The sequence below is a fragment of the Gossypium raimondii genome, chromosome 2, assembly GCF_025698545.1.
Source record: "Gossypium raimondii isolate GPD5lz chromosome 2, ASM2569854v1, whole genome shotgun sequence".
Lineage (NCBI taxonomy): Eukaryota > Viridiplantae > Streptophyta > Magnoliopsida > Malvales > Malvaceae > Gossypium > Gossypium raimondii.
Window position 1 is genome coordinate 243,965 of NC_068566.1, and position 25,706 is coordinate 269,670.

A 25,706-nucleotide genomic window follows, 5' to 3' on the forward strand; every position below is an offset into this window, starting at 1 on the left:
AATTAAAACGTTTTAGGGACCAGTTTAAGATCTGGGCATAATTTGAGGGCATCAGGTAAAATTAACCAAAAAACGAAAAGTTTGCTTTAAAATTGGGCCCTGATATAAAACACAATTGGGCCCTAAAATGAAATTGGATTTAAACATAACGAAACCCACTGCACTGCGCTTCATATTCATTTTCTTCTTCCTCCTTTCGGCTTTTAATCTTAAAAACCCTGCAAAACCCTAATTCGCCAAATCCCACTCGAAGAAGAAGAAAAAAAAAATGGGGAAAATCCCACCTTCGTTTCGTCCAGCAATATCGAATTCCCTCACTAGAAAGCTCCCTTTAGAGCCCCCAACCTCAATCCCCCATCACTCTCCCGAGAAAACCACCAAGAAAAAACCACCCCAACATCCTAAGAAACCCCAAGCTTCCGGCAAAGCCGAAGCCTTATTCAAATCTCCAGACCTTTCCTCCGCCAAGAAAGTCTTCAATTACATCGTTGCCACAACGAAATCTTCACCCGATCTTCGTTTCCACAACACGCTCTTACAATCCTACGCTTCAATCTCCACCCTCAATGATTCAATTTCCCTTCTTCACCACATGATCAAAACCCAACCTTCGTTTTCACCCGACCGATCAACTTACCACGTCTTGCTCTCACAATCTTGCAAAGCACCCGATTCCTCCCTCTCCGCCGTTAACCAAATCCTCAACCTAATGGTCAATAACGGGCTAAAACCTAATCAGGTCACCACCGATATTGCTATCCGGTCGCTTTGTGAAGTTGGGCGTATTGATCATGCTGTTGAATTGGTAAAAGAACTTTCTTTAAAACAATCTCCGCCTGATAATTATACGTTCAATTTGCTTGTTAAGAATTTATGCAAGTGTAGAACTTTAAGTACGGTTTACAGTTTTATTGATCATATGAAGAGTTCTTTTGGTATAAAACCTGATCTTGTTACTTATACCATATTGATTGATAATGTTTGTAATTCAAAGAATTTACGTGAGGCAATGAGATTGGTTGGTGTGCTTAATGATTCAGGGTTTAAACCAGATTGTTTTGTTTATAATACTATTATGAAAGGGTATTGTATGTTAAGTAAAGGGAGTGAAGCAATAGAGGTTTATAAGAAAATGAAAGAAGAAGGCATCGAACCCGATCTCGTGACATATAACACTTTGATTTTTGGGTTATCGAAATCCGGGAGAGTAAAAGAAGCTAAGAAGTATTTAGATATTTTAGTCGAATCGGGTCATTTCCCGGATGCCGTTACATACACTTCACTGATGAATGGAATGTGTAGAGAAGGGAATGCATTAGGTGCAATGGTTTTGTTGGAGGAGATGGAAAGAAAGGGCTGTACACCGAATTCATGCACTTACAATACGCTGCTTCACGGGTTATGCAAGTGTAGATTGATGGAGAAAGGAATGGACTTGTATGGGGCAATGAAATTGGCTGGGATGAAGCTCGAGACTGCTTCGTATGCTACTCTTGTGAGAGCGCTTTGTCGTGAAGGCAGGGTTGCAGAGGCATACGAAGTGTTTGATTATGCCGTTGAGAGTAAGAGTTTAACCGATGTTGCAGCTTACTCAACATTAGAGGTTACCCTTAAGTGGCTAAAGAAAGCTAGAGAACAAGGGCTAGCTGTTTGACTGGTATCTCCTTTATTTGTATATCAGTCTCTCTAATTTGTAGTTCTTGTTGATCATTACAATTTTGATGCCTTTTTTATGAATAAAATGAGCCTATTTTTTATATGGCAAAATTAGCTTGTGACTTCATAGGGTAAATACTTATTTTGGTATCTGAACTTGTCTTCAAGGTTCATTTTGGTACCTAATCTTTTTTTTGGGGGGTCCAATTAGGTACCTAAACTTGGCCTCAAGGTTCAATTTGATACTTAAACTTGGTCCAAGTAGGTACCTGAACTTGGCTTTATAGTTAAGATATGCCATTTGAACCAAGCAGCCAAGTTGAACCCAAAAAAGAAGTTTAGGTACCAAATTGAACCTTGAAGCCAAGTTCAAGTATAAAAAATGCATATTTACCCGACATCATAATATCTATCACTGCAAGTGCATTGTTGTTTGTATGGTTCACCATTTGTCAAAGTAGGTCCTGTTTTTGGTTCACCATTTTGTCTAATTTCATGGTTCATAGTCATGGAAACATGTAATCCGTCTTCTTCCATGTTATTTCATGCTGTGTTCCTTCAATGGGAGGATGAATATATATATATATATATATATGCTTTTGTCGTATTATTTGATCGTATGAACCAGGATCATGCATTAACAAGCAATTATCATGTTCTATATGTTGTTAGGCCCGTACGTATTGCTAGGTACATTTATTTGTAATCTTTGACCAATAAAACATACTGACAAAATTGAAGACCAAAAAAGTAAAAAAGAGAGAATATAATGAGACATCTGTGGATTTGGTAATCTTCAGGCACATGGAGAGCTTGTGCCTTGTTGTGGTATATGTTGGCCATACATTTAAGGTTGTTTACCTACATCAAAATGTACACTAGATTGATGTCCTATGCTATTGAACATTTTACAGGGAAGACGAGATTTTGCTTAAATAAATTATTGAACAGGGGGGTGGGGGGAGGCAGTACAATGCATTCGGTAACTAATGTGGCATTAATTTATGGCTAGGATACGGGAAGTAATGGGGGACAAGGGGAATCCCTCGGCCATGAATGGAGCATGTGATTTATTCTATTTAAATTTGTTTCTTCTTTTAAGTTAAATGTAGGATGTGCTTCATGGTTAATTGTACATAATTTTGATTGATATAATCACTAATTTATGTACACATTTTGTCCAGTTTTATTATATATAAGCTGAAGTTTTTTTTATATATTCCTTTTGATTTTTTTTATTTTTCATTTATTTTTTTGAATCAGGACTAAATTGATAGAGTATGTAAACATTGAGAGTTTAAGTTATTGTTATATCAATCAAAATTATGTACAATTGACAGAAAACATAAATACCGTGATTAAATGTTCATAGTTGCTCACTTTTAAAATGGATTCGATTTTTTTAAGAGGGACCAAATTGGTCAAAATCAAAACTTAGAGGTGTTTTGCCCATTTTTTCAAAATAAATAAAAACTAGCGTCTTCTTCGACAAGCAGTCTCTGTTTCACCGTAACAACCTACAAGTTGAACAGCCTTCAATTTTCATTGCACGTCTAGTGACGCCCTAGATTCTTTTGCCTTAGGGAATCACCTCCCACAATTCCTCCTGTTTCTTATTCTAATATAAACCCCGTATCGTTTGCCAGCCTTGAATGTTCTTAAACTAATTTAAAGGACCATAAATAAAACTCTGGTCGGAAAACAAGGCTAATATCACACTAATGATTGAACAGGCAATACAACATACGGTTCACACCCCTTGTTCCACTTGTTTACATTACAATCACTTGGAACTTAACATTAAAATAAAACATAAATGGTTAGAGGTTGTAGGCTACAAATGCTACAAGGATCTGCTAATTGCAGGCTAATCCCTGTCTCCATCACATGGTCAATGATTAGACTTTGGCCACATATTACTTTCTTTATAAATATATAGAAGAGTCATGTCTGTTTAGAGCACCTTCTCCTGTGAAAAAACATGGCAAACTTGTCTGTAATTCATGGTGTGAATGTTCCTGTTAGATCCATTAGTTTGCCATCCAGGTTGCAGCTTAATTCGATCGAAACTGAGCTGAATGAGCTTAAAACGTTCGGTGTATTGCCGGGTTTACAACCAAGTCACGGCAGTGGCGAGACGGGTTTCACTAGGCTTGCAAAGTTGTATACCAACATTGTGGAAATCATTCAATCTCCACTCACTCACAAAGCACTTCACCATCAGCAAAACGTGGTAAAACTGATAGAGGAAGCACTCGACGACTCGGTCGGACTACTAGATGCATGTAGCACCGCCAAAGACTTAATTACGACGATGAAACAACAAGTACAAGACCTTCAATCAGCTTTACGTCGGAAAGGCCGTGATTCGAGTATCGGATCCGATATCCTTGCTTATATCAACTTCAGAAAGAAATTCAAAAAGAGCATCGGTAAAAGCCTTAGAGCACTAAAGAGATTAGAATGCAACAATGTCAATGGTACAACATTTCATTGCCATGTAGTAAAGCTGTTAAACTCATTGAAACAGTCCAATGCCGTTACGATATCGATGTTCGAGTCGATGTTGTCGTTTCTTTCGATGCCGATAATGAAAACGAAGGCTGGTGGTTGGTCTTTGATTTCGAAATTGTTATCAGATGGTAGAAATCAAAAGGGTTTTAATGAAGTGGGGACTGTGGACTTTACTTTGTATAGACTCCATGGACGAGTTCGAAAAAACGATGCCAAGATCGATACACATGTAGAATTAAGGAGATTAGAGACACTTTGTGCAACTATTGAAGGTTTTGAAGATGGTTTAGATTGCTTGTTTAGATGTTTTATTAAAATTAGAGTTTCTTTACTTAACATGCTTACACCTTGAAGATTACTATTGTATGTCATTTTTCATGGCATCTATATTGTACATGTTCATGAACTAGATTTTTTAAGAGAATTGTATAAAGTAGATCCACACAAGCAATCCATGTATGTATGTATGTATGTATGCATGCATGCATGGAAAATGATGTGAAAATTATTGTGGGTTCTCCATGGTTACAAATCATGCTAATTAATGAGAATTTTTTACAAATATTTTGGTAAACAGATTTAAATAACAATATATTTTTATTCATTTTTGGATTTAAGTCGGGTTTCGACGGGTTGATTTGTGAATTTAGGGTTTGACTTTTATTTATTTTATATTTTTTAAAATTTTAATTTTTTATATTTGAACTAGATTTGGATTTATTGATTAGTGGATTTAGGGTTTGGCTTTTTTTATTTGAGTCAAGAATTTTGGCCCCAAAACATTAAAGACCAATTTTATTGGTTTTTTTATTGATTTAACAGGTTCTCGATATATAGTTCAATCGCAATTCAAAATACTTCATAGTTCAATCAATCTAATTTCTCTCTCCAAATCAATACCCCAATCGGTCTGATCCGAATCATGGTTTCCACTCTTCAATAGTTTGAATAGGTGCTTTTAGTGTCACAGGCTGCCGCGAATCAAAGCTTGTGGCGAATGCACACAGAACGTCCCATAAAGGTCAATCGGTTAAATGGGGCTTATTCGACCCACTTGAATTGACTATATTCATGAAACATATAACAAAAACTCATCTACTTGAAGCGTTGGTGACCCAATGAAACACTCCAGTAGAATTATAGTTACTAACACAATTATTGTAAATCTTAAGGGATAAAGATGTATAGAGTTCAAATCCTTTAGAACTCTTATCTTGTAGATAAACACTAATCTTAACCGTCGATGTAATTCGATTTGAACCGTTGGATCAGGAATTGCTCAACTATAACTAGAGGCATCCCCATCATTTGTAATCATCAATTATATTCTATTCTTGAGTTAACAAATATATTACTTTCATTACTCTTTTCTCTTTCGAATTGGCTTCCTCTTTGTTTCGGTACTTTAGATAATTTCTACGAGAATTCTCATTCTTCAATAGTAAAACTAACTTTAACGAATTTAAACACAAAAAATTACTTAAAACCGTACGATTTGCCAAACCAAAGTTGTCCCAAGACACTAGGCTTTGTCCTCTTTACCTTATCAACGTGACATACTACAACACTTAACAACAACATTGACTTAGGATTAGTACTGTGATGGCTGTTTTTAATTGTCTACCATTTTCATTAAACATGAAAAAAAAAAGGAAAAATCTTTATTATAATTTTCAAAGACTCAAGTCAAGAAGAAAACTATGAGAAAAAAAAACCTTTCTCACTAAGAAAAAACCCCATATGTCATGGTCAACAAAGTAAGAAACTTTAAAAAAAAAAAAAAACAACCAAAGTTACAAACTTTATTTTTTAATCTTATCTTATCTTATCTATAATTAAAGTTACAAAATTGAAAGCTTTAGTCATACTATCTTTACTTGGTTACCATATTTGTATAGCACCTGTCCTTATAAGAGAGCAATACGTGTTGCCTCCAACATCTAAACAAGTTGATTCATATAAAAACCACTCGTGCGTGTGACCAATTATTGCTATAATCAAAACTTATAGGTTTATATAATTTTAATCTAACAGATCTGGATTGCAATCTCAAGAAATAATAATTTTGTGTTAGACAAACCAGGTAATCCAATATATTTATAAAGTGAGGCAGCTGAAGTTGAAAAAATATGGTCTAGGGTTCTGGATAATGCGGCAGCTAAGGAGGCAAGACAGGTGATGACTCTTTAGGGTCTATGCATAACCAAACACACATATACGACAAAGTAACAACACAGCTCATTCATATTTGATGTTCCAACCATATATTGGGATAAAAAGATGCTATAATATTTGAGCCATGCCGGTGAATGATGTGACAAGTTATCCGTATTACGAGGGGAATCCCGTTGTGGTTCACATGATGGTGACATTACCCATTATGTATCTATTTAAACCATATCAAGTTGAAGCTTTGAAAACAGATCAAAATGGCTACCAAATACCATGTTAGATCAATTAGCTTGCCTTCAAGATCACATCCCACCACTCTTAGAATAGAAGATGAGCTCAAAAGGCTCAAAACATCGGAACCATCGGCTTTATCGGCAACAGAGTCGATATCTGCAGGTCTTTCGGGACTGGGAGACTTGTATCAATGCATGGATGAGCTTCTCAACATGTCTTCAACACAACAAGTACTGTCCATGTACCGACATGAGAAATGTATAGATGAGTTGTTGGATGGATATGTAAAGCTTTTGGACATTTGTGGGATTGCAAGGGATTACATGTTTCAAATCAAGGAACATGTTCATGCTCTTCAATCTGCACTTAGAAGAAGGAAAGGAGATTCAAGTATTGAAAATAGTATCTCTCAGTACACTCATTTGAGGAAACAAATGAAGAAAAACGCAAAGAAATTGATCATGGAATTGAAGCAAATGGACAATGACAACAACAACAACAACAACAAACTCGAAGCCTTGTCGTTTTTGGACCGTGATCATCATTTCTTCGCAGTGATTCGAGTTTTAAGACAAGTTAATGTAATAAGTTCATCTTTGTTCCAATCCTTGTTCACCTATTTGTCAGCACCAATTCCCTCAAGATGGTCTCTAGTGGCAAAATGGATGCATAAAGGTACAATATCATGCGAAGAGAAGCAAGACATTGTTAACGAACTCGAAAGCGTGGATGCCGCGATTTGTCGACGTATTTTCGATGTTCAAATCACACATAAAAGATTAGTGGCTTTGGAGAGTAGCATCGAAGGCGTCGAGAACCGTCTCGAATGTGTTTTTAGGCACATAATTAAAGCAAGAGCCTCTCTTTTGAACATCATTTCACAATAAGTTATCTCTATAATGCCAAACCACTCAGGCATCCAAGTTTTAGTGGATCCAATTTCAATCCATGAATCTGTACATCATACAACAATTTGTATAGCTATAAATGAAGTATAAATTTAAGTTCTGCAATTCTCTTCTTTATCTTAAAATTATTGGTTCATTGAAGCATTATATGAAATGAAATCCTTGATAATTATGCAATGCCTTTGGAACTAAAATCCGTAACCAGCACTTTTTATAAAGGCTGTGATGATATATACATTGGTCCACAAATTTTGGCTTTGACAGCTTTGACAAAATCATGAACTAATTATATGTGCTCAATTATTTCACAAGAAACCTATAACCCTTTTTCTCTTTTTCTGTCATACACTTTTACTATATTCAAGTAAAGGGTTATTGGCATTGAGTGCAGTACCTCCACGTGTCACAAGGATAGTAGGATTTACAAGTTCTATATATGCTTTATGTTGATTACCTTTTACTCAAACTGTCCAAGGCTCTTTATTCTATAAGATATGGCATATCAGTTTAGATCATAAAACACTCAGTACCCTTTTCTCAAAAGAAAAAAATTAAACCCTTTTAATAAAGTATAATATTGTAATTTATTTGGGTTTTTTTCGGAGCTAAGAGGGAAAATTCCGAAAAAAACCCGAGTTAAAACCAAACATAAAACTCCCAATAGACTACACTTAAAAGATTTGCGTCGAAAGAAAGTCGATTCCTCAACAAATATCTGTTTTTATTTCTAACAAGATAGATATGTGAATGTAGTAGGATTCATGAACATATTATCTGTACAAAACATCATAATATATGAAGTAGAAGACTCGTGTCTTACTCTGGCAAGTACCTGCTAGCAAAGCCTGGTAGGGAACATAAAAAGATGAGGTACATCAATTATTTAAAAACCACCTTCTATTAAATTGCTTTTTAAGTAGCTTTGGAGTTTGGATGGATGGCCATATTTTTCCTTTAAAAATCAAGGTCGGCGTTTGATGGTGGTGATGGTGCATTATTAGATGATGGACAAATGCATAGGGGTATGCAAAAAAAACAAAATCCAAAAGTCAGATGCACCGTATCCAAATCAATGAACTCTGGGATTTTATTAAATATGACAAGTTTATCATTGTAAGTCATTCCTATAGGAAAATTCCATATTATCTTCACATGCCTTCCACATTGGTACGTGGACCTACTGTGATTACTTCCACACCGAAGTTGGTATAAATATATGATAATGGATTATTGAACTTACATTTCATCTTTGTTTGAGTCTTGAATGAAAAAGAGTGACAATGGCTGCTTTCTCCACAAAGTTAGCGAAAAAACACGGTCTCCGGTCCGTCAGCTTCCCTGCTAGCTCACATCCGAGCACACTTAGATTGGAAGAGGAGCTGAATAAGCGTGGGTCTCGGCACGGTGCTTCATCGTCCAACGGTGAAACACTTTGCACTGGTTTATTTGGTCTAGCAGAATTGTATATATGCATAGAGGATCTTTTAAATTTGCCACTCACTCAACAAGCTTTAGCTCAACATCACAATGAACAATGGCAAAATGCATTGCTAGATTGTTCATTAAAGCAATTGGATCTATGTAGTAACACGAAGGATGCCGTTTCTTCAATGAAACAAAGTGTTCGAGAGCTTCAATCGGCTCTCCGACGAAGCAAAGCCGGAGAGCAAAGCATTGAAACCAATATTAATAGTTACATTACCACTAGGAAGATTATGAAAAAAGAAATCGCGAATTCACTTGCATCATTGAAGCGAATGGACAACATATTCGGAGATTTTCCTCAGTTAGAACAACACCATCATCTCGCCGCGGTCATTAGTTTGCTTCGAGAAGCAACCGTGATCACCGCTTCCGTTTTCCACGCCCTTCTTTCATTCCTTTCTCCTTCGTCGCTGAAACCAAAGTCTTCGAAATGGTCATTGGTTTCGAAGTTGGTCCAGAAGGGTTCGACAACATGCAAAGACGAGCGGAAAATGAATGAGTTAGACAGAACTGACATCGCGGTTAGCAACATATTACCGCAGAGCTCGAAAGAAGATTCCGAGGAAACGAAAATCGAATCCGCAATGGTAAATTTGGAATCTTTGGATTCTATCTTTGAAAATCTTGAAGATGGCTTAGAGTGTTTGTTTAGGAGCTTGCTTCATACTAGAGTTTCTTTCCTAAATATACTCTCTCATTAGCAAAACATCATATATATATATATATATATATATATATCCTCCAATCTATTGAGATTTGAGAGGTGGATCAACAACATTGAAATGTATTCTAAAATGTCTTCACTTATGGGACAATATGTACAGCTCTTATTAGTACTTAGGATGCATTTGTACATTTTGTGAGTTCCATTATTAATTCAAGCACTAATTTGTACTTTTATGCCAATCGATTTAATATATGTTGTGTGAAAAGTTTGATCCATTCAAACTTTAGCTTCTGTACAAGAAAATAAAATATGCACTATTTCTCTTTAAGTTTTGTTTTTCCCACTTAGTTATCTAATTTTTTTATCAAAATATATTAAACTATTATTTTATCCCATTTTACTTGAAAACTTGTATGGATCACAATAAGAATGTGCCACGATTTTATTGGTTGATATCATATTTTGAGGTCAAATGAGATTAAATTAATAGTTTAGGTGTCACTTTGATAATAAAAAAGCATAAATATAAAATTGACCCTCAAATTATACCATTTTTCTCACTTAAATACATAAAATTCTTTTTTTGTCAAGAATGGTATATAAACAATTGATTCCTTCTCATTTTACTCCAAAACACTATATCATGTTCATACTAGAAGTCAGATTTTTGTGTAAAATGAGACAAAATTAATAATTTAAGTATTAATTTTACTAGTAAAACTTTAGATACTTAAATGAGAAAATAAGTATAAAATCCCCTTTTAGTCCTTTTAAAATCCAAAGAGTTATAAATTTATATATAATAAAATTTCATCTTGTGATTTAATCTTTCTTAAAGTTATAAAGTTTTAAGCTTGTAATTAAAAAATTACATTTTAGAACTAGATGACGGAAGTGATATAGTTGAAGGGCAATTTTGAATTTAATTGTGGATTTTGAGGTATAGGGACATTGGGGATTGGGATTGAGTGGGGTGCATTAGTTGCAACCTAGGGTTCCTGTTTATGCCTGAACCTGGTATTAAAGTGAGTTTCTTTAAACCTCGAGAATGTCAATAAGCACATGTATGCATGTATGTATGTATGTATGAGCAAAGAGTGTAAAAAGTTCGCTTTTCTAATGTATTAGCCGCTCAGTAAGAGCACATTTGAACAACCAAGGTTCAGAAAATCCCAAACAATGCATTGAAAAATCTCATACTCCAATGGCTGTTTCTGTCATGTTCTTTTTTATGCTTATGGTTGACAAAAATTCCCAACTCCTTAAAACAAAGCAAAACAAGACAAAAAAAGGAATCACAAGCAACTCAGCCTCGAGCGAACCACGAGCAAAGAACGATTCTGCACTCACGAACGAAATGATTGCTTCCAGACACACTCACTTTAAAAAAAATTTCGGGTTATAATCACAGTTGTTTTCGGCTAAAATGATACACTATCCTAAAAAATCAGCAGCAACGACACGCTAAGATGTCTAAGCAAGTGTATGGCCTTGCCTTTTCTTCAAGTTCTTGAGACGAGGGCAAAGGTTCCAAACTGTAAATACTGCTTCGAACACAGCAAAAGTTGTATAAATTCCTGCAAATTCCTTTACTAAAAGGATATACTCGTTCGGGAATCCGCCTGCATATGTAATGAAAATGAGCAATTACGTAAGCTGTGAACACATGGTCGATCGCTTAATAGCTATCTGTGATGAAGAAAATGTCGTATTAATACGTTCTATCAAAACCCAATCATGATAAGTCTTTCAATCCTATGACATGGTATTGTACCTTAGATATGGGATACGCCTGCGCCTAACGAGTTCATAAGTCGTCTGATTTGTCAGAACAAGATAACTGCACGAAAAATAAAGGTTAATAAACCAGTGTCCACTGTACATAACATTAAAGCTAATCATCAATACCTGAAATGCAAACAAAAGTTACCTGTGAAAAAGCAGCAGCAATAGTAGAAAAATTATGACAATTGACAAGGCGATCAATAGCAGAATCATAATGGCATCCTTCCACCTTTCAACAATATTTTTCAATGTCAAATTTTCGGATCTAGGTAAATACAAAAGATCCAAATGAAAAAATAAAAGCCAAACAATAGATATTTAACCACCCCATTGTCACACTATAGAGGTACTTCGTAATATAACATACCAAGCCCTCGAAATGTTGGCTTTCAGGTACATAATATACAAGATGCCAGTCCAAAGACACAATGCTGTCTCTTCACAAATATACCACCTGAATTTAAAAATTATGACAGGAGAGACCGGTGAGTTCCGAATTAGGAAACAATATTTAAATGATCGAATTTTAGCATGCAGGCAAAATCAAAATGAACGTATGTTGGACGTATTTATATACCATGTCAAATATGATATAGACTCACCAAAATTTGCAATGATTATCCTGACCAACACATGATCCGAGCCATAAACAATGATGATCAAACTGAAGAACACATTTATCACAATCATGACAGTGCTTTGCTCGTGGAGGCTGCAGTTGTACACAAACAAACATAAGTAACAATCACAAGCTATCTAAGGTACTAATTGCACATTTAAGTAACATCGAAAAGGATAGCTGAATAAACAAAAGCGGTTCTTCATAGTTCTTACATTGAACATCCAATCAAAGCTACAATATGACTAAAGTAACATGTTTTTTCCGAGTACACTGACCTCCATGCTCACTGACAAAGCTACAAATATTCACACATGCATCTTTTTAGTGCTAGACATTATACAAAGTCAACAATAAAGATCCTCTGTCTAGGTAAGTAACACATATAAACAGAGATAACCACGAAGTAAGAGACAGGACCAAGGCCCCCCCTCCCCTCCAAAGATGAAAATCTTTTAGTTTAATCCCTTTTAAATTCTAATATAACAAGCATATACAAAGATAAAATTGTACTTTGACCCCTTTAGAATTTTATAATTTAATTTTGGCCCCCCAAGATAAATTTCTGGCTTTGTCCCTGCAAGAAGTGTTGATTCAAAGAAAATAAGTTTATTGCATGAAAGACAAAAAAAATTAGATATCGTCACCTGCTCAACATTACAATAGGAGCAAGTGCAAGACCTGCAAAATCCAAAAGAAAGTCAGTAGTTTTCTAATATTTAATAAGTTCCTGAAACTGAATTAAACTTTTTCTTGGTAGTTTGCATGGCAAGACTCGGATTAAACTCAAGCTTACGGAGTCAAAACACACAAAACATCAAGATTCATATGCCATATGTTTAGTAAACATAAAGGCAAACTTGTGTAAGACTTATAAAACGGAAGAGCAGCAAGTGGTATACGACAGAAAGTACAGTGATTGCTTAACTTAGCTAGCAATTAGTACCCATGCAGATCCATAAACATGACTTCACAAAGTCAATAGTGTTTTTACCTACCTAATGGATGTTCCAGGTGGATACATGTCCATAACCAACTTCGTCCAAGACGAAGGATTACTCCCTTGGAAATTTCTACCCGATTGACTCCCTTCTATGACAACATTCAAGCTTCCATTTTGGCTTGAAGCAGGCTGTCTTTGCTTAAACATTATAAGAACACAATAAATAGTAAGATTCCAAGCATAAACCCCACTTCTAAAGAAATGGAAGAGACAATGAATGGAACAATAAAAGAAAGGAAAACGCTTACTTTGAGGCCATTGACGACTTCTGACATATCACATTCGTCTCATTAACAGCCCTCATTACATCAAAAACATAACTAAAAGCCGAAAAAAGGACATAAAAACATTAACAGTAAAAACACATTCAGTAATTTACACGGTTTCAAAACTTAGATGATCTATAAAGTAAAAAACCACATTGATATTTACCCAGGAGAAGAACTAGAAGTAATAAAGTATTGTACCAATGTAGCAAAAAGCAACAACAAATATAAAGCAGTGTACCTGAGAAAATGAAAAAAAAAGGAAGAACTAAACACACATTAAAAGAAAGATGCTTTATTTATTGATGTTCTTATACAACTAAATTGATCAAAAAGAATCCAAATTTATAAACTTTCATTGGAAAAAAAAAAGGTAAAGCTAATTGCAGTGAATGAACTATGAAGTGTAATCGATACATTACCAGGGTTCTTTTTTGGTTGTCTCAATTAAATCACCATCGAAAACAAAGAGAATGCCAACGAAAATCAGATGTAGCATCACTAATGTCACTTTCAAACCCCATGACGATCTTCGAGCTAAAGAACACATACAAATTTCCAAATTAATTATAATAAAAACCGCTAAAAAAACCATGAAATTCGACAAAACCCAACAAAATGGCAAGCAAAATAAACTAAGTTATCCACAACTCAACTGAATTATAAGAAACAAAACATACTAAAAAAAAAAGCTTCTTGTTCTTGGTCATGAGATAAACATAAAAAGAAAATTGTACCAGGATCGGAGAGACAAGGGAAACAGTGAAAGAACCGGGCTAAAGCTCGATCGTGAAAGGACCGGCATATACCCATGACCGTCGTCATCAAACAAACCACCCAACACAACAAAATTTCCAATTTCAAAAATCAAATCAGTAAACGACACGATAATGGTAAAAAAAAAAGTCAATATTTTTTGGCCATTTTTCAAGCAAGGCTTTCCCTTTTTTCTCTTCTTTCAATTTCGAAAGAAGAAAAAAAGTTAACAGCAGATATGAAATTTGTGAAACAAAAAAAAAAAAAAAATCAAACTCTTTTAACAAGAAATGAAAAAAACCCAGTTCGTGGAAGATTGCATTTTTTGCAGTTTTTATTATATTAAGAATAAGAATGTTAGCTGTCGGTTAGATAATGTAGGGTTTTCTTTTATCAAAATAATAATAAAATTAATTATGAAAATATGATGTTCTCTACGACAAAAAAACAATTTTATTGTAAAATACTCTATTTTCGTAATTAATTTACAATTTATCTTATTTTTGTAATTATTTTTGTAATTATTTTGATTAAAAAACCAATAAGTTGGTATTTTAATTGACATCATAGCCCAATAAAATAAATCAACACACATCTAATCCATTGCTATTAATTATTGTTGGTCTAATTCTGGTTTTAGTCCCTTTACTATGATGAAAGTTTAGATTTAATCTTTTTATTTTAATTTGTCATAGTTTGGTCCCTTTCTTTTATAACACAATTGATAACACTATTAATTGTTGTCATTATAGTGATTACATGAATTTTTTAAGTATTTTTGGTTATACAATCAAAACCACATAAAAATCTAGTCTACCATGTTCAACTAATAATAAATTTACGTGTCAATTGAATTGAATGGTTAATATTTTTTTTAAGGCAAGAATTTCACTTCATCACCTTAATGGTAGCAACTACCAATTTTACCAATTGGGAGATATTAATAATAATGAAAAGTAGATAATCAATTCGAAGGATTAAATCTTAAATTTTAATATAATATAGGGACTAAAATCAAATTAGACCATTTTTGATTTCTTTGATTACTTTGCTGTTGATCTCCCACCCAAACCCAATAAAAGGTTTCATAAATCTCAATGGTTTAGAAATCCATTAGACTACAAAATTCATCCTCAAATTATACCATTTTTTCCATTTACATATTTAAACTTTTTGTTGTAAAAATTATACTTACATTATTAATCTCATTTCATTTTACCCTCAAAATCTACTGCTGTCACATTTTATTGATATCGAGCTTTTAAATACCAATTTTGATAAAAAAAATTATAAATTAAGGGTGAATTTTACATTTAATTCTTTAAAAATGGAGGCTTTGCACTCACCTACTTTGCTACCTACAAGTCAGACTTAGAGATAATAATGTTTACACTAAGGGATTTACTAAGGATTAGTTGTCGCTATCAAAGAATAAAAGGGAAACAAATGCAAGCAGATGAACGGAGGAAACTTCATTGTTTACGTAAAATAAGTATTTGGAGGCATGCATGAAATGGGAGAAAATTGTGAGGAAGATGAAACTGACTGCCACTGTTTTCTAGTTTCTTCCAAAGAAAAGACAACCCTACCAACATCGAGATTTTATCGTCGGATTTGGAACATCCAGCATAGACATGTCGCCACGCCACGTAAACTTTCTCACCAATCATCCTCTCCCAAAACCTACATAAATTTCCCCTGCAGATTCTTGTAGATTCTCTTTTACAGTATACACCGCCTGCAGAATCGTTGTCTTGACAGCTTGTAAACAAGGAACCCTTTTAGCTTTACTTCTAATTCACGTTACATTTATTAATACCCAATAATCACCTCCCATGTTTTAGTTTTATATAATTAATAATAAGTTGGAATCCAGGGTTGAATAGCCACGGTCACATGGCAAAGACATGTTTTCATGGTGTTTTTGTGTCAATTGCGGTAACTTCACTGCTACTTCTCCAGGCTGAGGCACCATCACCACCACCACCGGCCGTCTATATATTTGGGGACTCCACCCTCGACGTCGGTACCAACAACTTCATACCCGAGTGCGCCGCAAGGGCGGATTTCTACTTCAACGGTATCGATTTCCCTTACTTGAAGCCAACAGGGAGGTTCAGCAATGGCCTTAACACTGCTGATCAGATAGGTATATAGAAACATAACGTTGGTTTCTTCATTGCTAGCACAACACAATCCCCATGCATTTCCATAATTTCCACTATATACTGACTGATATCAATGATCACTTGTTTGGTTTTTGTTTAGTGAGACTGTTGGGTCTAAAGAAGAGTCCACCACCATTTTTGTACCTTGTCAATGATCCATCCAATTTCCAGAAGAATATACTGCAAGGTGCCAACTTTGCCTCTGGAGGATCCGGTATTTTAAGAGATACTGGAAAGGCAGTAAGTGTTTTTCAACAATATCCCTTTGAGGACTCGATTAAAACGTTTTAAAATTTATACACTAATTTAGAATCTAAGCTATAGTTTTGAGGTTGTCCAGTGAAATTAATCCTTTTTTAAATTCTGAAACTAGGCTTGAAGTATATACGTATTATATATGCAGAAAAGGGTGATCCCATTGGAGGAGCAGATCCAACAGTTTTCAACCATTCGTTCAAACATAACAAACATGACAGGGAGTGAAGAAGCAACCGATAAAATCCTGTCGAAAGCATTCATTCTTATCAGCATTGGAAGCAACGACATGTTTGAATATCTGCTTGACCTCAGCAAACCAATGTCCTTAGCAGAGTTCAATGCGACCCTTATATCCACATACGAATACCATATAAAGGTTCCGACATTGATTTGGCCTTGTTTTATAATTTGTTTCACTACTTAAAACCTGTTTTTAAATTTCTTTTACATATATATGTCAGACTCTCTACGAGCTTGGAGCACGAACGTTCGGCATTTTAACGGTTCCACCAATCGGGTGTACCCCATTTGCTCGAGCTGTCTTCACCGGTAACAACAGCTGCTCCGAACCAGCTCAAGCAATGGCAGTACAATTCTATTTCGACGTTGCGAGCTCATTAGAACAGTTCAGCTCCACTGTCCAAGACATGAAGTATTCGGTGGGGAATACGTTTTTGATGACCAGTGTTTTGACGGGGGACAAGTTGGCCTTTGGTTTGAAGAACATTGCAGCTGCATGCTGTGGGAATGGGACTTACGGTTGCAATCAAACGGCAAGCTTTTGTTCAAACCGTGACGAGTATTTGTTTTGGGACCAGTTTCATCCGACACAAAGGGCTTCGGAGTTGGTTGCCTTGACTCTGTTCGGTGCAGCAGAGCCAATTATGGTTCCCATGAATTTCAGTCAGTTGTTGGGGGTTAACATTTAGGATCCCCACTTTGTTTTTAACACCCAAAGAAAAGACAGAATCTGGGATGTTCTGTCCTTTTAATCCAAGCATGGAATCAAATAAACATGATTATATAAGTTCAAACCTTTTTTTCTATTCAATAATTGCAGAGAATCCTATGTATTTTGTAGCAATGAGGTGCCTGCCACCTAACTACAAGTTTGTGTGAGTATTTAAGCTTGATTCATTGTTAAAAATGGGGCAATTCTTATATTTTATTTTGTTTTAATCATTACATATTCAATATATATACACACTAAATAATCTATATAATATATTGATGCATATACTAAAGTATTATTTATAAAATGAATAAATTATAAATATATATTCAATTAAGTCTTAATTTAGTTGCTATCATTATTATTGCAACAATTAGGTGGATATGTGTTCAAATATCCTAAAATACGTATTTTCTTTTAACTTAAAGGGTTGTAAATATGAATATTAGTAGAGGTGTGATCTAGTTGATCCAAGCCTATTGGAAAGCTCAATAAATAAATAAATGTTTGATCGAATTTCAAATTTCGAGTTAAGCATCTATGTACCGACAGTAATGGCATTGGCGTTTTCGACTTGGTCGATGGAAGCATCGGCAAGATATTATCTTTCCCTGATTGCTCTTATATACTTTGGCCTCCTCCATCGTGGTTCACCGCAAATTAATATGGACCATGACATTAGCAGGGTGTTCATAAGGCATCATTATGGTATCTTCTTTACATCAATTTTCCTCATTGCTTGTTTGTGAACAAATCTGTTTAAGTTAAAAAGGGTAAAACTACTTTTTGGGACCTAAACTTGACAACTATTTCTAAATTGGGGTTTGAACTTTTTTTTCTCCAAGTTAGGCCCTGAACTTGACAATTGTTCCCACATTATTGCCTGAATTTTTTTTGTCCAATTTAGGTTTTAAACTTGGCAATTTCCCCATATCGAGGCTTGAACTTTTGTTTGTTCAAGTTAATCCTTGATATTTCCTTAAAAACCATCAAGTTCAAGTCCCAATTTGGAAATAATTGCCAAGTTTAGGTCCTAATATGGGTACAATTGCCAAGTTTAGGGATTAACTTGGACAAAAAGAAAAGTTTCAACCCTAATATGGGGGTAGTTACATAGTTCAAACTTTAATGCGAGAATAGTTATCAAGTTCAAGACCTAACTTGAGTTAAAAAAAATTCAACTAATCGTAGTGTGAAAATTATTATCTGGTTTAGGCCCCAAATAATAATTTAACTTTAGGTTAAATTATTGATATGCAGTTGTCTTGTTTGGATTTTACTTAGCTAATCCAATCGTAATGTATGTTGTACAAAGTGTTAAAACCTTGTTTAATGAGATGATTGCCGCCCTATTTTGTCTTGTAACAAGTTTGTATGAGTATTTAAGTTTTTGTATGAAAAATTAGATTGCATTTTATTCTTTTTTTAATTTAAAAATAAGTAAATTAGTTCATAAATGTTATATTAAAAAGTAAATCGATCATTTTGTTAAAAATCTATCCGTTTCTACTATTAAAAAATAATGCCTGCACAGAGGAGAGAAGCTAGAAAATTTGTTTAGGAGGACTAAAATGAAATTTTAATTTTTAATAGTCTATATCTTTATAATTTTTAAAAGATTAAATTAAATTTTTATAATTTTAGGGGGTCAAAATGAAATTTTAACTTTATTATTTAAAATTTTAAAAATTTCATACCACTCTTGCCATTCGCCCCTATATTATTGGCCTCTATTGCTCCGTTAGTTTCTTAAATCTTACGAAACTGCTGCATTCCAGTTATAGAAAAGGGATTTTTAGTTTTCCATTCGCATCATCCGCAACGCCGTCCAGTTTGAGGATTTTCAAGAAAAAAGTGTTGTGTGAATGGGTAGAAGAGATTGGTCAGGTCTCCCCGACGAACTGTTGACAAAGATCGGTCAATATGTCAGCGGTCACTTCGATATGATCCGATTTCGCAGCGTATGTAGGCGATGGCGACATTCATTGCCCCTTTCTCACACAAATAATTGGCATCTCCAACTCCAAATTACCCTCCTTAAAGAACCCAAACCCGATTACCGGATTCGAATCCCTTTACCCTTCTATGAATCATACGATCCTGAATTAGAAGCTGAATCATCACCTTACCATACAGTGCCTTCATCTATTGTTAAAACTACTGTGTGTATCATCAATCAATCTTCATTGCTTAAGCTTGAAGAAACCCAACAAGAAGGTAAGTTTCGTATCATAAATCCCATTTCAGATATCCCAATTAAGGAATTCCCCAAAGTTTTAAACTTGCTGGATTACCCAATAATGGAAATAACCCGAGGGTATATTTGCAAAATTAGTCATTCAAATGTATTAAAAGCTGTTATTTTGCCAGAGTATGATGACAAGGTTTGTATGGTTCTTGTTCTTTGTGACCATGGAAGGTTGCTTTTATGGAGAAATGGGGATGAACATATGAAGGAAATAAGTAACAAGTTTCGTTATGATGATATTGCAGTTTATAAAGGACATTTTATTGCTATAGACAGATGGGGAACTGTTTCATTTGTTGATTCTTCTTCTTTAACGGTGATACAATACACTCCTCCTGTTTTAAGTGGCGGTAAAAAGAAAAATTTAGTGGTATGTTCTGAACAACTTTATGTAGCTGATAGATACTTTGATCGAGCTAGAACAAGTCAAAATCCTTATGGTAAATGGGATCCAAGTGTGGTTGATTTTAAGATTTATAAGTTGGATGAAGATTGGGGAAGATGGATTGAGATCACGAGTCTAAATGATCAGATTTTGTTCTTGGGAAAGGTATTAAATTTCTTTGTTCCAATTAAGGAACTTAGTGGATGTAATAAAGGGAATTGTATTCATTTCAAGGGTGATGAATTTATAGGATCAAAAAGTCATGGTGTTTCTGTCTTCGACTTGGCTGATCGAAGGATTGGGAGCATATTATCTTTCCCTGGTTGCTCTGATATGCTTTGTCCTCCATCATGGTTCACTGCAAATTAATATGGAACATGACATTAGATGTAACTATGATTTCAGGTCTTGTGTTCAAAAGGTATCATTATGGTATCTTCTTTATATCAACTTTCCTCATTGCTTGTTTCTAAAGGTGAACAAATCTGTTTAAGTTTGTTTGCTGCAAGCAAGTAATGTTCTTGATTTGTCTTGTTTGATCATTATGTGGAAAATAAGGGCTTGACTGATGTTTGTGAAGAATTGTCTTATCACACAATAACTAAAAAACCAGACATAGTAAGATTGCAATCATTTTTAAGCTTAGGTTATTGTTCCCTTGTATTGGCATAGACATTTTCAGTTGTTTCTCATGTGGATTGTTAGCTCATTTATCCTAGACATGCATTGATGGATTGTAAAGCATAGATTTTTCTGTTTATCGGATAGTTATGTTTTAAAACAGTGTGCAGGTTCAAGCTTTAATTAAGCTTTTTAAAGCATTTCAACTATTGAATTTGGTAGGGTAATTGGTATATCATGTTCCAGGCTCTGCAAAAGTTTTTAACTTGTACTAGATTTCTGTTCAATTTTTATGCCTCTTGTACTAGGTTTAGTACCATGTGCTCCTTCTCCACCCTTTTCTTCTCTTCTCTTTTTAGGCTATGTTTTTATGTTTTTATTATGCTTTTGTTTGTTGGTGCTCTCCTGTTTCTTCTTTAGTGGACTGCATCCCGGTGAGGCCAAGGTTTGGTTTGTGCCATTGCTTGGCTAGAGACGAATATGTTGTCGTCTCTCTGATTTTGAAGGGTTGGGGATCTTTCAGATAGTTGATTCCTGCCACCCTCTAGTGCTTCGAGTTTGCAAAGCAGTAGGTTTATGTGATTTGCTAATGCCATCATATATATCTGTAAATAGAAATATCTTACTAAGAATGAGGCTCTTAAGGTTCAAAGGTTTCAATTTCTCGAGTCAACCAAACATACTAAGTAGCTATATGATTCTATATACATAGAGTTGCTACACATGTTTCAGAACAGCATTGGTAGACTGATGAGCAAAATATTTTTGCCTAAGTTGAACATAAGGATAACCGATAATCGACAGAAAGTGAGCAGGCTTCGAGAAGGAAAGTACTTCATACCACACTTGATCGTTCTCGTCCAGCTCGATCGTAAACCGTTCTTCCCCAGCCTGATTTCCAGTAAAAAACAATGTCCAATGCCTTGTTATCAAAGGTTATCATCATTCAGGGGTAAAAGTATCCCTTGTACTAGGAATCAGATTGTGTTTTGCTCTTTCTACTCAAACAATGAGTAAATTAATCCCTGTACGTTAGCTCAAAGAGCAAATTAATCATTTCTATAAAAAATTTCATCCAATTATACTGGTAATAACTAATATGGCTAATGGAATAATCAGATAGTAACACGTGACATGCCACATGTACTTCACGCTAGCATACAAAGACCAGTTTTTAAAGGTAGAAATGAATGAAAATTTTAACAAAATGACCAATTTGATCTTCGATTTATCGTATAGTGACTAATTTGCCCATTTTTGAGTGAATAAGGCAAAGCATAATCCGACTCCTAGTATAGAGCCATCATGGTACTTTTACCTCAATCGGGCTATCTAATAAGCAGCAATAAGCAACAATGGAAACAGAAAAAGAAAAAAAAAGAACTTCATACTGATAATCAGCCATTGCCAACCAAAAAAAAAAAAAAGTACTAACCAATAGGTGACCTTGTAATGTGCCACTACCAAAACCAAAAGAGGCTAAGCTCTTCTTAGTTTTAGCCCTAGTGTTTTCATTCACATACACCACTTGGAGAGGCATAATGACCCATGGTAAAAATTCCTTGAGACAAACACAGAATTTAACCCCATTTTGAATTGGAGTTTTGGGATCAACAAATGCCCAATCTAATCCAAAATGCCTGCAAAAAACCAATAGCAACTTACATTACATATATATATATATATGCCTGCCTCTCTCAATATATACCAAAACATAGTATACAAGAAAAAGCCACAAACTTCCAATTCTGCAATGCTGTTTTGCCCTTTTCATAGGTCTCAAAACCAGAACCGATCAAAACCCTTGCATGGTTTATTAAATAACCATCTTTGGAAAGCTCCTTGTCTTCTTTGATACAAGACACAGGCTTTGAAGTAGCTCCTTTATATTTGGTGTCATAATTGAATGCGCCTGACCTGGTGATAATTTTTAAACATGAAAGTGAGCAAATTCCCATACAGAAAAATAAAGAAAATATACCCAGTTTTGAATTTAGAAAATCAACTAATAGCATGCTTTTTAGTACTTGTTAATACAAGATTTCTGTTGCTCGGGTGAAGGTCGAGCCCAGCACAAGAAAACCATTTCCTGTCAAAAAAAAACCATGAAACAGTGAAACACTAAACTCAATGACTGTTTCTAAAGATTTTCCAAAAATATGAAATTTTAAAGTTTACCTACTATCCAAGCAAAGGGCAATTTCAAAGCTGTCCTTTCGAAAGTAACTGGCCGACCACAGTTTACTGTTGAAGCGATATTGTACAGGGACTTAAAATGGAGCCATAGGGACGGAGAAGGAGAGGTTGAAAATGGCCGATGTGTCCATTTCCTTGTTGACCCAATTTTGTTAGCAATGTAGCTGAACTGGGCCTCTAACTCAATTTACACTGGGCTTGGGAATCAAGATGAGGGAGGTAATGGTAAAAGTACAATGGAGGTCCCTTACTAAGAATTAGATTATATTTTGTCCTATTTATTCAAAAATAAGTAAATTAGTGCTATACTTAAATCATCAAAGAGTAAACTGGTCTTTATTTTATTGATTTTTCATTCATTTCTACTATTAAAAGTTGAACATGACTAATGAATAATCAAGACGTGTACCTCATTCGAAACCAATTTTTAAGAGTAAAATTAGATTGAAAATTTAACGAACAATGTAGGACTAAACACGTTAAATTAAAATCTTATTGCAATATAATTAATTCCATGTCAAAGCACATAAATATAAAACTATATATTTTAGATGATAAACTTAAATAATTAATTAACTTATTTGTGAAAATTTAAATTTTAACTTTATTTATTTATTCTTTAGAAATTTTTAAATTTTTCATAATTTTTAAAATATATAAATTTTGAAATTTTTATAAATATTTTAAATTTTAAAAAAAATTTTAAATTAACATAGACCAAATAGATATTTATACTAATCTATTATTCAAAATAGACTCAAATTCGACTTATTCAAATTAACTCATTTTTCGAATTGAATTTTGCTCAACTCTATTTGTGTCTCTTACAAAAAAAGTATACGATATGAAATGTTTTACTATTTACATATCTCTCTGTTGGCAATGGCATCAATGGAAGGTTGGTAACAATCTCATGTTTGAAGGTTCGTCTTCGAGCTTCGATGGTGAGATCTTCTCAATAGCAAATGCCATTAAATAGAACCGCGATGCTTCCTTCAACCCTATCTTTGGTATCGGCGTTGTTTAGCCGGAATCGTATCGAAATTCTTATGTTTGATGTAATAATCTAATAATAATGAACTAAAGTTGCAAAAAAAGGAGCTTATCATATCATATGCCTGCTAATTTATAATTAATTACAATTTGTCTCTATGAGATGCATCTCATGGAGTAGATAGAAGCAGAAGGTGAATCAACGGCGACTGCCGGTGCGGCGTACACCCTAGGGTGAGGATCATCACTATCCCAACCGTACTCCATCATCATCGGACGGTACTCCATATCTTCATCGTGATCATACACGAAATCAGGGACCTCAATCTCGTTTCTCCTTATGTGCTCCCACAGGTAATCCACCCTGCTAAGGTATCTCAATTTCCCGTACAACCTAACCATTATAGCATTCCATGGTTAAAAAATCGTATCCGTAATGCTTAACAATTGGATTAAAGACTAAATCCTAAATTTCAACATAGTTAGAAGGACTAAATCCAGAATTTGACCATTGGATTATTATGTTAATATTACCCGTCGCCAAAGAAAAGGCGGCCGAAAGTGGCAAGGAAGAGCCGAGACTGGAGGCCAGGGTGCAGAAAATAAACGGATTGGAGATTATCTTTGACGGTGACCGGAATAGCATCATAGATTGATCGGAGGGCTGAGATTCCCGGAAAGTTGTCGGTCCTTTGAACTCCGGTATGCATGTACAACACCGAAAACGGCTTCTTTGAAAGCCTTGGAAATATATACTCATCTAAATACTCTTTCAAAACATCAACGCTCAAAAACCGAGCTGATAAAAAAAAAAAAAAAGAGCAATCAGAATCAGAAACCTAATTGAAATCGAATTACAATAAAAGATGATAAAAATATTACCGGGGAAGGACTTTCCGGTAATGCGAAGAATCTTGTGGCCGCGTTTATCTTTGCCTTGGATCTTGAAAATGTCGAGTTTGTGAAGGAGATCGGACTCTGAAATTTGAGATGCCATTGTTATTCTGTGTAAGCAGTAAATTTGAATTATTAAAGGATAAAGATTGAAATTATATTTATAGAGGAAACTTTGGATGGGGTTTCAAGGGATAAAGTCAATTGTCATTTTATGTTTGAATAATAAGGGGAATATTCTAAAGCATCTTCCATTGTGGAGCCAAGGTCGTGAGCTTGACTGGGTCCCCTCTTTTGAAGACTTTTTCGGCTTAAATTATGGTTTTAGTCCTTCTAGTATGCTAAATTTTTTGATTTATTTTTGTATTTTAGTTTCACATAATTTAATCCCTCAAGTGTTTTTTAATTCCATTAATTAATGAAATGATTAATGTATCTATACCAAAAGTTCATATGTGCATAATGAGTTCAAAGGGATTTTTTTTCAACAGGTTTAATTGTGAACTACATCCCACTACTTTATAAAAATTGAAAATTTAATCTCTTTATTTTAATTTTTTATGAAAACTAAGAAATTAATTTAATTATAAACATACGAACTTGAGCCGTTAATTTTGTTAATTTATTGTATATAAATTGTTGAACTATTAAAATTTACTAATTCCTTGTGTATAAATTGCTTAATTTTTAATGTTCCGGTCAGTGATTTAACGACAAAGTTTAATAATATTACACAATTAGACCAAATTTTCAATTTTTGTAAAAATACGAATCAAATTCTGACATTTTAAAATGAAATGATTAACTTCTCAATTTTCTTTCATAAAAGATGAAAATCATAATTAAACTTTTAAGAAACAATCCATATCAAACTAAGTAATTTCATTATAATAGTAAAAGATCAAAATATGTCAAATTAATATATG

At 34.4% G+C, this 25,706-nt stretch overlaps 9 protein-coding genes across 11 annotated transcripts; 6 read left to right on the top strand and 3 right to left on the bottom strand.

Annotated features, from left to right (window-relative positions):
• The first annotated feature begins 182 nt into the window (after positions 1-182).
• On the top strand, positions 183-1,767 carry LOC105787415 (pentatricopeptide repeat-containing protein At2g17670). Its single transcript, XM_012613795.2, has one exon. The coding sequence runs from the start codon at positions 269-271 to the stop codon at positions 1,652-1,654; it is 1,386 nt and encodes a 461-aa protein (XP_012469249.1). The 5' UTR covers positions 183-268; the 3' UTR covers positions 1,655-1,767.
• Positions 1,768-3,637: 1,870 nt separating this feature from the next.
• Positions 3,638-4,522, top strand: LOC105789763 (uncharacterized). Its single transcript, XM_012617123.2, has one exon. It carries the CDS (start codon positions 3,638-3,640, stop codon positions 4,520-4,522), a length of 885 nt encoding a protein of 294 aa, XP_012472577.1.
• Positions 4,523-6,599: 2,077 nt separating this feature from the next.
• Positions 6,600-7,589, top strand: LOC105787416 (hypothetical protein). The gene has a single exon (XM_012613796.2). The coding sequence runs from the start codon at positions 6,600-6,602 to the stop codon at positions 7,461-7,463; it is 864 nt and encodes a 287-aa protein (XP_012469250.1). The 3' UTR covers positions 7,464-7,589.
• Positions 7,590-8,661: 1,072 nt separating this feature from the next.
• Positions 8,662-9,871, top strand: LOC105789764 (uncharacterized). The gene has a single exon (XM_012617124.2). It carries the CDS (start codon positions 8,765-8,767, stop codon positions 9,668-9,670), a length of 906 nt encoding a protein of 301 aa, XP_012472578.1. The 5' UTR covers positions 8,662-8,764; the 3' UTR covers positions 9,671-9,871.
• A 926-nt stretch (positions 9,872-10,797) lies between these two features.
• LOC105787417 (protein S-acyltransferase 10) lies at positions 10,798-14,393 on the bottom strand. Of its 2 annotated transcripts, XM_012613797.2 has the most exons (11): positions 14,047-14,393; positions 13,732-13,846; positions 13,476-13,550; positions 13,292-13,363; positions 13,039-13,176; positions 12,688-12,721; positions 12,024-12,133; positions 11,789-11,875; positions 11,567-11,650; positions 11,411-11,476; positions 10,798-11,258 (listed from the first exon to the last, which is right to left on the bottom strand). In XM_012613797.2, exons 1-11 carry the CDS (start codon positions 14,132-14,134, stop codon positions 11,084-11,086), a joined length of 1,044 nt encoding a protein of 347 aa, XP_012469251.1. In that variant the 5' UTR covers positions 14,135-14,393; the 3' UTR covers positions 10,798-11,083. The 2 variants fall into 2 exon arrangements, with proteins under 2 accessions (XP_012469251.1, XP_012469253.1); XM_012613799.2 differs by lacking the exon at positions 13,476-13,550.
• Positions 14,394-15,885: 1,492 nt separating this feature from the next.
• LOC105787419 (GDSL esterase/lipase At5g33370) lies at positions 15,886-17,600 on the top strand. Its single transcript, XM_012613801.2, has 4 exons — positions 15,886-16,214; positions 16,334-16,473; positions 16,637-16,867; positions 16,953-17,600. The coding sequence occupies exons 1-4, from the start codon at positions 15,962-15,964 to the stop codon at positions 17,418-17,420; spliced, it is 1,092 nt and encodes a 363-aa protein (XP_012469255.2). The 5' UTR covers positions 15,886-15,961; the 3' UTR covers positions 17,421-17,600.
• A 1,606-nt stretch (positions 17,601-19,206) lies between these two features.
• On the top strand, positions 19,207-20,658 carry LOC105787420 (F-box protein SKIP23). The gene is made up of 2 exons (XM_052624102.1): positions 19,207-19,660; positions 19,814-20,658. Exons 1-2 carry the CDS (start codon positions 19,309-19,311, stop codon positions 20,443-20,445), a joined length of 984 nt encoding a protein of 327 aa, XP_052480062.1. The 5' UTR covers positions 19,207-19,308; the 3' UTR covers positions 20,446-20,658.
• A 641-nt stretch (positions 20,659-21,299) lies between these two features.
• LOC105787421 (UPF0548 protein At2g17695) lies at positions 21,300-23,041 on the bottom strand. 2 transcript variants are annotated; one of them, XM_012613804.2, is made up of 5 exons: positions 22,876-23,041; positions 22,725-22,786; positions 22,438-22,614; positions 22,133-22,337; positions 21,300-21,588 (listed from the first exon to the last, which is right to left on the bottom strand). In XM_012613804.2, exons 2-5 carry the CDS (start codon positions 22,781-22,783, stop codon positions 21,415-21,417), a joined length of 615 nt encoding a protein of 204 aa, XP_012469258.1. In that variant the 5' UTR covers positions 22,784-22,786; positions 22,876-23,041; the 3' UTR covers positions 21,300-21,414. The 2 variants fall into 2 exon arrangements, with proteins under 2 accessions (XP_012469258.1, XP_052480063.1); XM_052624103.1 differs by having other exon boundaries at positions 22,880-23,030.
• Positions 23,042-23,661: 620 nt separating this feature from the next.
• LOC105787422 (uncharacterized) lies at positions 23,662-24,937 on the bottom strand. The gene is made up of 3 exons (XM_012613805.2): positions 24,769-24,937; positions 24,421-24,685; positions 23,662-24,280 (listed from the first exon to the last, which is right to left on the bottom strand). Exons 1-3 carry the CDS (start codon positions 24,881-24,883, stop codon positions 24,043-24,045), a joined length of 618 nt encoding a protein of 205 aa, XP_012469259.1. The 5' UTR covers positions 24,884-24,937; the 3' UTR covers positions 23,662-24,042.
• Positions 24,938-25,706: the final 769 nt, after the last annotated feature.

What these genes read in the sequence shown, in the direction of transcription:
- LOC105787415 (XM_012613795.2), top strand. Translation starts at nt 269, where the DNA reads ATGGGGAAAATCCCACCTTCGTTTCGTCCAGCAATATCGAATTCCCTC.
- LOC105787422 (XM_012613805.2), bottom strand. Translation starts at nt 24,883, where the DNA reads ATGGCATCTCAAATTTCAGAGTCCGATCTCCTTCACAAACTCGACATT. An exon ending in TACCGGAAAGTCCTTCCCCG is followed by an intron (nt 24,686 to 24,768) that starts GTAATATTTTTA and finishes TTTTTTTATCAG; the next exon opens with CTCGGTTTTTGAGCGTTGAT. An exon ending in CGCCTTTTCTTTGGCGACGG is followed by an intron (nt 24,281 to 24,420) that starts GTAATATTAACA and finishes TATAATGGTTAG; the next exon opens with GTTGTACGGGAAATTGAGAT.
- LOC105787417 (XM_012613797.2), bottom strand. Translation starts at nt 14,134, where the DNA reads ATGACGACGGTCATGGGTATATGCCGGTCCTTTCACGATCGAGCTTTA. An exon ending in CCCTTGTCTCTCCGATCCTG is followed by an intron (nt 13,847 to 14,046) that starts GTACAATTTTCT and finishes TGTGTTCTTTAG; the next exon opens with CTCGAAGATCGTCATGGGGT. An exon ending in ACTTCTAGTTCTTCTCCTGG is followed by an intron (nt 13,364 to 13,475) that starts GTAAATATCAAT and finishes TTCGGCTTTTAG; the next exon opens with TTATGTTTTTGATGTAATGA.
- LOC105787416 (XM_012613796.2), top strand. Translation starts at nt 6,600, where the DNA reads ATGGCTACCAAATACCATGTTAGATCAATTAGCTTGCCTTCAAGATCA.
- LOC105789764 (XM_012617124.2), top strand. Translation starts at nt 8,765, where the DNA reads ATGGCTGCTTTCTCCACAAAGTTAGCGAAAAAACACGGTCTCCGGTCC.
- LOC105787420 (XM_052624102.1), top strand. Translation starts at nt 19,309, where the DNA reads ATGGGTAGAAGAGATTGGTCAGGTCTCCCCGACGAACTGTTGACAAAG. An exon ending in TGAAGAAACCCAACAAGAAG is followed by an intron (nt 19,661 to 19,813) that starts GTAAGTTTCGTA and finishes TTATTTTGCCAG; the next exon opens with AGTATGATGACAAGGTTTGT.
- LOC105789763 (XM_012617123.2), top strand. Translation starts at nt 3,638, where the DNA reads ATGGCAAACTTGTCTGTAATTCATGGTGTGAATGTTCCTGTTAGATCC.
- LOC105787421 (XM_012613804.2), bottom strand. Translation starts at nt 22,783, where the DNA reads ATGGTTTTCTTGTGCTGGGCTCGACCTTCACCCGAGCAACAGAAATCT. An exon ending in CAGAAATCTTGTATTAACAA is followed by an intron (nt 22,615 to 22,724) that starts GTACTAAAAAGC and finishes AATTATCACCAG; the next exon opens with GTCAGGCGCATTCAATTATG. An exon ending in ACAGCATTGCAGAATTGGAA is followed by an intron (nt 22,338 to 22,437) that starts GTTTGTGGCTTT and finishes GGTTTTTTGCAG; the next exon opens with GCATTTTGGATTAGATTGGG.
- LOC105787419 (XM_012613801.2), top strand. Translation starts at nt 15,962, where the DNA reads ATGGCAAAGACATGTTTTCATGGTGTTTTTGTGTCAATTGCGGTAACT. An exon ending in TAACACTGCTGATCAGATAG is followed by an intron (nt 16,215 to 16,333) that starts GTATATAGAAAC and finishes GTTTTTGTTTAG; the next exon opens with TGAGACTGTTGGGTCTAAAG. An exon ending in CATACGAATACCATATAAAG is followed by an intron (nt 16,868 to 16,952) that starts GTTCCGACATTG and finishes TATATATGTCAG; the next exon opens with ACTCTCTACGAGCTTGGAGC.